At 45.9% G+C, this 11024-nt stretch overlaps 1 protein-coding gene across 2 annotated transcripts in view; it reads right to left on the bottom strand.

The window, feature by feature from the left end:
• Positions 1-1036: 1036 nt before the first annotated feature.
• SNX11 (sorting nexin 11) overlaps positions 1037-11024 on the bottom strand; it is a 15362-nt gene continuing 5374 nt past the window's right edge. For both annotated transcript variants that reach the window (XM_081838280.1, XM_081838279.1), the window contains exons 3-7: positions 10141-10227; positions 8103-8203; positions 7083-7181; positions 4212-4424; positions 1037-3020 (exon numbers count right to left, since the gene is read on the bottom strand). In XM_081838280.1, coding sequence (XP_081694406.1) covers positions 2888-3020; positions 4212-4424; positions 7083-7181; positions 8103-8203; positions 10141-10227 — 633 coding nt within the window. In that variant the 3' untranslated portion in view covers positions 1037-2887. The remainder of the gene's footprint in view (positions 3021-4211; positions 4425-7082; positions 7182-8102; positions 8204-10140; positions 10228-11024) is intronic.

The following is an 11024-nucleotide window of genomic DNA, read 5'->3' as shown; positions in this document are numbered from 1 at the left end:
CAGCAGCAACTATGCAGCTGAAATAATATAGAGGAACTTAAATAGATACATAGCACTGTACCTAAATGCTCAAAGCACTTCATGTACATGATCTCATTAATCCTTAGCATCCCTAGTAAGGAAGGCCAGCATTATTATCCCTATGTTACAGGCAGAGAGGCAAGGCCAGTGAATAATACCATCTCTTAAATCTACTCGGTGAGTTCTTGACCAAGCTGAAATTTGAACTGGGGGACTTTTGTCTCTTAACTGCTGTGCAGCCATGAATCATCAAGTTGAAATAGTCTAAAAGTAAAGACTAGGGTGTAAATCCCTACAAAACAAAGTCTAGTATCCAGCAACAGCCCAAACACCAACACCAACGTAATCCAAAATACCACATGCCACAAGCAGAGGCCAAGTTTGTGACAGAAAACAACTTACTAAGCAAATTATGGCTGGTAGGGGCTGGTGGGAATTGGAATTCAACAACATCTGGACAGCCACAGATCTCCAAAAGCTGCTACAAGATTTTTAAAAATCCCAGATTCATGACCTATCCCACTTGCCAGTAAAACCTTTTCCTACCTATCAGTCTTTCAGCCAAGGAAACATATCCATGCCAAGTGAAAACTAACTGACAGATCACCCCATCACCAAAACACTCTCCTGTTTGCCCCAATATCATAAGAGACCTTCCCTGTTATTTAGGGATGCCCATTTTTTATGCCTTTAGTGAAAGGTTAACCAAAACCTTACCAGGGACACTGGAGTCTCCCATGTCTCCTAAATAATAATAATATTTAACCTGGATTGGCTCCAGCTCCTCCTATTATAACATGCCCCTAGCCAAGCAGCTGAACTATCCACTGGCAATCCATGCATAGTATGATAGGTGCTACAAGTGTGGGATGAGGTTGGCAGGGGTTATTCACGAGAGAACTGCATTTTGCACAATGTTTTAACTTTGCCTCAGATTAAAGCACTGCTTGTTAAGAGAAAAGGTTAAATCAAACATTCTCAGGTTGGGTAAAAAGCAAAGCACGGTAAATGGACATCGACTGGAAATGTTATCCTTTTTTATTTTTGCAAGTATACACATTTCTGAAAATTCACATATAGAGTATCTTAGAGGATGTTCTCACTGTGCACCTGCTGCAGCAAGGGATCTCCTTCTCTGTGCTGCAATCTGTGGCTGCTAGGGAGTGTGCATGAATGAAACAAAATCCCTTCCTGCTTCATCAGTACTCAAGGGGGCGGACTCCGACAAAATGGGACAGACAGATGCCACTGACCACCCTCACATGGATGCTCCCATGATCTCCGTGCTATAAGATCCTGCAAGAGGAAGTGTCCTTCCACCACCACTTGTGAAGAGGGCCTTGCAGCTTACATCCTAAGGTCAAAATGACTGGAAAGTCAACAACTGGTGAGATGTATATCTGAACTTGGCCTGTCTGTTGATGGATGTAATAGGATATTCCATTATTACTTTCTATACACACCATTCCATATACACCACCAGAACTTGAAAGAGAGGACCACTTGCTTCTTTTGCTTTTCTGCACCCTCCTCAGTTCCACATATAAAAAGAAAATATGTCATAACTGGGTGGCAGACTGGGGAGTGGGAGAGTGAATGATTAAAAGCAACATATGACCAGAGTTTTCAGGTGATAGCAGTTCTACTTGCATGTTTGTTTTACTGAAATATTTGGAGAGAGAAAGAGATCTGAAAAAAGGTCAAAGCACTTATATTGAGGAGTTTCTCTGCCATTTCAAAACTCAAAGCCCACAGACTGAATCTGCAAGTTACAGCAGAAAGCACCCAGACACCAGAGTTGATGTTGGAGGGCAAGAAACTTCCTAACTTTCATTTAAAAGGGTTTTTGGGGAAGTGTATAGGTATCACCAGAAGCCTAATTTCATAGTACGCCAAACTTTGGGAGGCAATGGAGACAGAGGAGAAGAAACAGCGAAAAAGAGAAAGTAAGAAATGTTTCATGCAGACCTCCCAGCCTATTTGAGCCTATTTCTTTTAGCTCTGCATTATCTTCTACCCAAAGGAGAATGGGCAAGTCAGAGGATCTCCATAAGATCTTTGGTCCTCTGCTTGTGCAATGACAATTGGAAGGAAATTATCTAATACCCTCACAAAGATACACAGTGGTGGGGGTATGGAGGGGTCATCTTATTTCTAGAGCACATGATGGGTTGCATGCATCAAACACACAAGAGCATTACAGAATAACCTCCTCATTTCCCCCTCGATGTTCTTAACACTCGCACCCTCTAACCAGAAGAATCAGCTCTGGTGCTAATGAGCTGGCGAGGGTGCCCAGCCACTCATCCCAGCTGCATGCAGCTCCGCCAGGGAAACCCAGATGTGGGCTTGGCATCCACAGCCAGCAGGTGGGATCTCTGGCTCTCTGTAACAAAGGAAAGTCCAACCCCAGGCGAACTGTTTTTGACACGCCTACAGGGTAACCAAAGACAGCTGGGCCTCTGCGAGAAACACTATCAGCGATGGAAAGGAGGAGGGAGAGAAAGGGAACGCAGCCAAAACAAAACTGAGCAGCTTCCTGCGTAGGATTGTTTGCCAAAATCTACAGAAGGTGGGATAAGAAGTGACAGGCTGACATGCCCTTGCTGGAAGCCAGCTCATTTTCTACAAGGCAGGATCAGGCGGCAGAAACAGGAGCTACATCATATAATTTACAGCTACTGCAGTATTCCTAGGCGTGAGCTTCAGCCTCTCGGGCACTGGTCCAGGCTGGTCGCCCACTCAGGTCACCAGTTACAGCATAGGAGTTGGACCCTGGAGTTTTGACAGGCAATGCAATTGCAAGGAAAGGGCTAGAGACAGAGCTCCAAGCACATCCTGGAAGGAGCCCTTTTCCTTCTTGTTCTCACTGTTCCTTGACAAGGTCAGCTGATGCTACGGAGTCAACCGGCAGTGGCTCCTCTTCCTCAGAATCCGGGCTCTCCAACTGGCTGTCTTCCATGCTGATGTCACTCCAATGAGGGTGAGATTCCACAGAGCTTTTGGAAAAGAGGGTTGGGTTTCAAAACAAGGAGGTAAGAGAAAAGGAGGGTTGGGTTTCAAGAAAAAGGGGAAGGAAGGGAAGAGAGATGATACTTTGTTGGCAATCTCTGGTTCCTTCACAGAACTATACATCCCAGAGTTCCTTGGTTTGGAATCAGACCAAACACATTTACACCTACACTGCCAATGTATCGTTTAAGACAGAGGTGGGCAGATGGCACATCAGGATCTCCTGGGAGAGCTCTAGGTGATTTGAAGTAGGTCAGCAAGCGTTTTTGGCTTCCAATTGTTTAACAGTGGCAACAACCAAATAACTCCCATCCACCACCCCAGTTATTAAGAAAGCTGGAAAGAGGGCACAAGAAATTGACACACACACACACACACACACACACACACACACACACACCCGTTCTGGTACTGAAAACAAATTTCTGGCGACAGATTAATTTTATTCCAATGGGGGTTTTTTGTACCTGACTCTGATTGGTAGATCTTGGGGTTCTAGTAAAAACCAAAACAGATCCTGCAAGCATGACCTCTGCTCACCCCTGCTCTGAGAAATATGGTTAGGATTGCCCCCCCCCATGCACACAGTTGCTTAGAGAGACAAAGCACCACACTTTCAAATGGTGCACCCAGGAATCCTGTGTGATATGGAAGAATGCTGCAGTTTATCTCTTGGGAAGTATGGTGTAGCTGTTTTGACTGGTCAAGAACCATAGCCAGTTTAACATCAAAGCACCACTGTGAATTAAGGAAGGGCGGGAGATGGAAGAACGGCACACAATTGTAGATGAGCAGGAAAATAGTGCAGAAAATACTGTACTCAGTAACTTAAACCTCACTAAACACACACACACACACACACACACACGTATTATAACAAATTCAACAAAACTACATCTGAAAGAGAAAAAAGCTTTCAAGACCAGAATTGATGTTCCTGGAAACTGTGCATGATGTTCCTGGAAACTGTGGCACTACTCTACTTTTTCTGCCCTGTCTCTGGGAGAGAGAAGAGACAGGAGCAGAGCTCATACGCAACTGATTTCCCATTCAAATACTGACCTTTCTCTTCCAATCCAGCTCTCTTTCCCCCAGATGGGAACTGTTTTCATTCTAGATTCGCTTCAGAGTTTTCAGCATCTAGTACAAACTGCACCAACACACCCAGTTCCGATTACCTGCTGCTGAAGTCCCCTTTGGCCAGCGAAGCAGTATGGCTGTCCTCCTCCTGCACCCAACCACAGTTCGACATGGCGTAATGGAGAATGGCATCTGTGACGCTCAGAGAGCCCCGACCCTGGACGCAAGCTTCAATCTCTGGTATAGAGAGCTGGCTCTGGAGGAAGAGGTGCAGCTGGCTATCCGAAAGGAGCACAACATTCTGTACCACCCTCGAAAAGAAAATGGAAGGTAGTAAGTACTAAACCAAAGGGATAGCAAACTGCCTGGTAAACCATGCTTTCTGTATTACAGTATTTTAATATTTTTTTGGAAGCCGCCCAGAGTGGCTGGGGAAGCCCAGCCAGATGGGCGGGGTATAAATAATAAATTATTATTATATTATTATCATTTCTGTACAAGAGAGCCTTCCCTAGGACTTCTTCCCAGATCAAGCAGCCTTTCCTGCCCTTCTCTTCCACATGGCCAAGTCTTAGCTTTCAGCAGGCTAGCTAAGGGAGTGAGAGATAAGCCAAATGCACACAAACCTCTGCCCTACAAAAGAGAACAATCATAGGGTTCAGTGAAGGCTGTCTACCTCCAAGCATCTGCTGCTCAAAGTGACAACCTCTCAGCCTAATGGTAGGGACAGTCCTGTTCCGCTATCAAGTTAAGACTTCATGGGAGTTGTATTCCAGCAGCCTGGTCATGTTGTTCGGATGCCTGATTATCGTCTTCCAAAGCAACTACTTTATTCCCAACTTAATAATGGAAAACATGATGAGGTTTAAACAAAAGAGGTTTAAAGACTCTCTCAAGGCAAATCTCAAAAAATGCAGTATAAACACTGACAACTGGGAAACACTGGCCTGCGAGTGCTCCAGTTGAAGAACAGCCTCTACCAAAGGCGTCATGGACTTTGAAGAGGCACAAACTCAGGATGAAAGGGAGAAATGAGCTAAGTGGAAGGCACATTTGGCAAATCCTCACCATGATCTACACCCACCTGGAAACCTATGTCCCCGCTGTGGAAGGATGTGCGGATCCAGAATTGGCCCCCACAGACAAACTGTTAAGACCATATTCATGGAAGCAGTGGGAGAGCGTGTGCCCGCACTGCCTGGGGAGGGCACCCTCCCATGCACCACAGTTCAATGTAGGAGAGGGGCAGGGAAGCTGCTACCCACTCTCTTTCTGCTCTCTGCTGCCGGGTCAGGCCTGGGTCAGACATGACCCAGTGGGAGAGCTGCTGCCGCTGGGCATGAGGTGTGCCGCAGCTGAGGAGGGTGGGTGACAGCACTGCCACCCACTCGCCTGCTCTCCTTCCCAGGTCAGGCTGGACTTGTGGGTGGAGCTGTGCCAGCCACAAGCACCACAGCCAGAGGGCAGCTCCTGAAGAAGAAGAAGAAGAAGAAGAAGAAGAGGAGTTTGGATTTGATATCCCGCCTTTCACTCCCTTTAAGGAGTCTCAAAGCGGCTAACATTCTCCTTTCCCTTCCTCCCCCACAACAAACACTCTGTAAGGTGAGTGGGACTGAGAGACTTCAAAGAAATGTGACTGGCCCAAGGTCACCCAGCAGCTGCATGTGGAGGAGCAGAGACGCAAACCTGGTTCCCCAGATTACGTGACTACCGCTCTTAACCACTACACCACACTGGCTCCTGGTGCAGAACCAGGCTCCTATGAAGGAGCCTGCTATGGGGGTGCCTGTTTGCGCCCCCTCTCAAAACTGCGCCCAGGGGCACGGCACCCACTGCACTCTCCACGCGATGCCTTTGCATGGAAGACAATCTTACTTAGCTACAAGTGATCCCACAGTACAGTACAGTACAGTACAGCAGGGCTATAGGTTCCCCAACCTGATCTAACCCATTACTACTTTAAAACATGTTGGAAGTCACTTTGGGTATTGTGGCAGGGTTTTTTTTAGTGGAAATTTAAGGTATAACTATTCTTTAAAAATAAATAGATATAATGTTTCTCAAACTGTTATTTCCAACAAATTGCTTGAGACACCTGGAGAATACTCAGGTTGAATGATTACATCTGCACACCATCTTTGTAGAGGCCAGGAGAAACACAACACATAACCGCTATGTTGTATTTTCCACATACTGAAAGACAGCACCACAGAGCTGGCATGTCTAACTCTCCAAGTTTTAAAGGGCCATGAGATATACAGGAAATTGCCTTTTACCAAGTCTGACCAATGGTTCAGTACTGTCCACTGACAATGGCTCTCCTGCATTCAGGTAGGAGTCTTTCCCAGGCTGACCTGGAAATTACAGGATCTGAATCCAAGACCTGCTGCATGTGAAGCATGTACTCAACCACTGAGCTATTGTGCTTCCCCTGACAGCACAATAGAGCACCTTCCTTGCAGTGGGGATCAGCCAAGTGGAGGAAGGGAGATGTTGCCCTCACTCTGGGCTAACTGCTGCTCACTCCAACTACATTTCTAAGTCAGTCTCCACAAGTGAGAGCTGGGATAGCAAAGTGAATGTATTGGACTAGGAGAAGACCTTCCACCATAAAGTCCTCTGGGTAACCCTAGGCCAAGGCATCCATCTCTCTCTGGCCTAGGCTACCTTACAGAAAGCTTTCAAAGATAAAGCAGGCTGACCCCACCTTACACCCAAAGCTTCTTAACAGGAGGACAGGGTAAGAATTAAAAAAGAAGTGCAACTGAAGCTAAACGCACTTATCCCAGGCCAAAAGGGGAAAAGAAAGGGGCAGATTATGGGGAATGGAACACATTAATGTAACTGTTCATGGGAATGTTCTTTCTTATGGAGAAGCCCAACATATACCCACATTTCTACCAAATGTATGATAGCATCCAAGCTCTTTACTCTGCCCTCCCCCACCTTCGTTCCTACTTTCTACTCACTTCTCCAGGAACTGCTGAAGCCCTTGCCTCCGCTTCTCAATGAATTCATCAGTGCTGCCTGCAAAGAAGGTGGACTTCCCTGGAAGTTCTGGGACAGGCCTGAAAGATTGGGGGGGGGGGGGCGTAAGAATGAAGACACTCCAGTCAAGTTGCATGCACATTAATAGGAAAAGAGATGCTTCCAGTCTCTGACTATATTCCAAGAGCTTGTTGTGCACTATTGAAAAGGGAACCCTCTGGAAACTACTAGTTCTATCAGCTACCTCCTGCATTTTGCTCTTGTCAGGAATGAAAATGACTTCCAACAAACTCTCACACGACTCCTTTGATTTTGGCAGTGAAACTGGTAAAAGCACATTAGTGAGATGCACATCTTCCACAGGACTGACAGGAGCTGTTAGCACATGACGGGTCCCCTTACGAAAAACTCAGCATTTCTGCAAGGTGAAGCTGATGTCTTTGAATGGTCCTCAGCACTAAATTATCAGGCTGGATTTACAGAAAAGTTATCTAGGTTTCAGGATGCTAGATCAGTAGCAGAGCAGATGCTAGATCAGTAGCAGAGCTGGGCTCACCTGCAAGTTAATAGATGTAACATGAACTTTGCAAAAGGTAAATTGCAAGCCTCTTCTAAGTTCTAACAAAAGAAATCAACATATAAAGCAGCCTTATTCAGAGGGTAGCTGTTGCTCCTTCTTGCCAGTAACATCTCTGACTGGCAGCAGCTCTCCAAAGGTGTCAGGCAGGGGATCCTTTTCCCAGCACTGTTACTCCAGATCACTTTTAACTTAAGACATCAGGGAATGAACATGGGATCCTCTGCATGCCAAGCATGTGCTCTCCCAATGAGCTGCTCTTCATTAAGCACATTTTAAAGGCTTCCATTCAAACAAATGCATTTAGAAACCTCAACTAGTTTTATTTTCAACAGAGCTAGCCCTGCCTATCCTGGTGACGTTTTTCATAGGGTTAGCAGACAGGGTACAGCAGGCTCTGAAAAGATTGCCATTTCACACTTACACCAAGCCGGCATTTTTCTGCAGCTGTTTCTTCAGCCACACAAACTCACGGTACCGTCTGCGTACACAGGATGTCTTGGCTGTAAAGGCTTTGCTGTTGGTCTGCATAATGAGAAGAGAGAGTGTTGCTCTGAGATTCCGCCCCCCCCCCCTTTCATTTTCTTATCTCAGGCTCTTTTTCCAAGCTGTCTCCCTCTGCTGGCCATTTTGTTAAAGCCGCACTAGCATTATACAGTGGTACCTCGGGTTACAAACGCTTCAGATTACAAACGTTTCAGGTTACAGACTCCACTAACCCAGACGTAGTACCTCAGGATGAGAACAGAAATCACATGGCGCAGCAGCGGGAGGCCCCATTAGCTAAAGTGGTACCTCAGGTTAAGAACAGTTTCAGGTTAAGAACGGACCTCCAGAACGAATTAAGTTCTTAACCCGAGGTACCACTGTAGACACTTTGTGCCATGAGAACTGAAGATGCAAACTTTTAATCATTATGATGACTGAACTAAAGATTTCATTGACCAACAGGTGAGACTGTGTCAGCAAAGAGCATGCTTGCCATTTGATTTTTTTGGTATTAAAAGAATGGCATTTTTCTGTTTAATGTCCTTTAACTATTAGCAACAGATCTGTTTGTCTTACATTTTCTTCTGCCTCTCAGAGAGGTACCTACAACTGAGGCCTCGGAAATGTGACTATTATTATTATTATTACTTGATCAGCCAAGGAAGGCAGTGGGATGAGAGCCCAAATAAAAATTGTCTTAGGGGAAATCAGACCAAAGATTCATCTAGCCTAGCAGTTGTCAGATGCTGCAGAAAAAGGTAACATGAAGGGTGCATTGTGCTAGCCATCCCTTATTTATCTACATGATCTGGTGGTCCAGCCTCTAAACTAGCAGGTAAGGTCCCCAAGATCGTTTGACTCCCAGCCATCCTCCACATAATCCTCTAATCCAGAGATGGCTAGCTTCTGTTTTCTCAGAGGTCACTCTGTTATAGCATAAGGACCAGCACAATCCCTGGATTAGGGTTGTAGCTTAATAGCAGAACATCTGCTTTCTACATAGAAGGTTTGAGGTTCAATCCACGGCATCTCCAAGAAGAGGCAGGGAGAACCCTGTCTGAAACCTTGGAAGGCTGCTGCTGCATGCCAATGGAGACAATACTGAGCTGTGTGGACCAATATAAGGTGCCAATGGAGAGTACCCATGACTCTTTCAGACTTCTTTGGACTGCAGCCTGGAGAAGGGAAGAAGCAGCAAGATTTTCTCCTGCTCTTTCATTCTCCAAACTCCATCACAAGCAAGAGAAACTGTATCTTTCTTCCCTCTGTGCCTGCTAATGGGCTCTCTTGGAGTCTTGTCTCACTTGTGCAGAGCTTTGGAAAAGGTAAGAAACAAATAGCAGGAGAATTCCTGCTGTCTCTTGCCTTCTGCCTGCCCGCGATGCAAAGTTAACTTCTCTTCCAAATTCTGTGCAGTTGCCAGAGGGACTGGAATACAGGCAGTTTACTCTCAGTTATAGGGATGCGGGTGGCGCTGTGGGTTAAACCACAGAGCCTAGTACCTGCTGTTCAGAAGGTTGGCGGTTCGAATCCCCGGGACGGGGTGAGCTCCCATTGCTTGGTCCCTGCTCAAAGTGCAAGTAGATAAATAGGTACCGCTCCAACGGGAAGGTAAACGGCGTTTCCGTGCGCTGCTCTGGTTTGCCAGAAGCGGCTTAGTCATGCTGGCCACATGACCCGGAAGCTGTATGCTGGCTCCCTCGGCCAATAAAGCGAGATGAGCACCGCAACCCCAGAGTCGGTCACGACTGGACCTAATGGTCAGGGGTCCCTTTACCTTCACCTTCACTCTCACTTATACAGCAGTTTGAAGAAGTAGCAGAGGTGGTCATTTCAGCACCAGGTGAAGATGGCTTTGTTAGAAGAAGAATTTGTTCTACGCATGTTTTCTACATGAGATGACAAGCCATATTTCCAGTCTCTTTAGCTGTTGCTCTTTGGACCCCTTCCAGCTCCAGCTTTGCCATACTTACATGGAGGAATATTTTGTAGTCCACATAAGAGTTCCAGGAGCCCTCGTTCTGGACACGAGGATCTTGGACACGCACAGTGGTCAGCTCCTGGGCATGAGGATGGGGGGGGGGGGAGAAAACACATTAAAAAGTCTCCAATCCCAATACTCCTCCCCACGGCCTCTCATCCCATACCTTAAGAGGAATAATGACTTCTAGCCTGAAGAACATCATCTACAAACAGAAACTGTTTTAAGCAGATAGAAAAAAATGCCTTGCTAGATCCCACCAAAAGTACATCTACTTCAGCACCTTTTTTCAATGATGGCAAACCAGAGGCACCCAGGAAGTTGAAAAGCTCAGGATGAAAGCAACCACAATACTTTCTTTGTTGCCAGCAACTGGTATTGTCTTGGAACATGGAGGTATGGATGCATTCAAGTACCAGGTGCTGAGGATGAAGGCTTATAGCTTATTAAAAGACCTGTCCTCCCAACTCTGTCCAGCCCTCTTTTTAAGCCCTGTAAACAAGTACTCTTTATAGGAAGAGATTTCCTTGTATCCATTATTAAGCTGCCTGCTAACAACTGCCCCTCCAAACAACAATGGTGTTTGGATGTACAGAACTCTATTATGTTCTCCCTTCATTTTCAATAGGTAGATTCTATGGTATATACGCTTCTGTCCCACTTCTTCTGAAACGAGGAGAGGGGCTGGTTGAATTTGAATCCACAACCTTATTGAGAAAGAAAGAAAGAAAGAAAGAAAGAAAGAAGAAGAAGAAGAGTTTGGACTTGATATCCCGCCTTTCACTCCCTTAAGGAGTCTCAAAGCGGCTAACAATCTCCTTTCCCTTCCTCTCCCACAACAAACACTCTGTGAGGTGAGTGAGGCTGAGAGACTTC

The sequence above is a fragment of the Podarcis erhardii genome, assembly GCF_964252035.2.
Source record: "Podarcis erhardii genome assembly, chromosome: 13".
Lineage (NCBI taxonomy): Eukaryota > Metazoa > Chordata > Lepidosauria > Squamata > Lacertidae > Podarcis > Podarcis erhardii.
The sequence above is the reverse complement of the archived record's forward strand: the minus strand, read 5'-3'. Positions and strand labels throughout refer to the sequence as shown.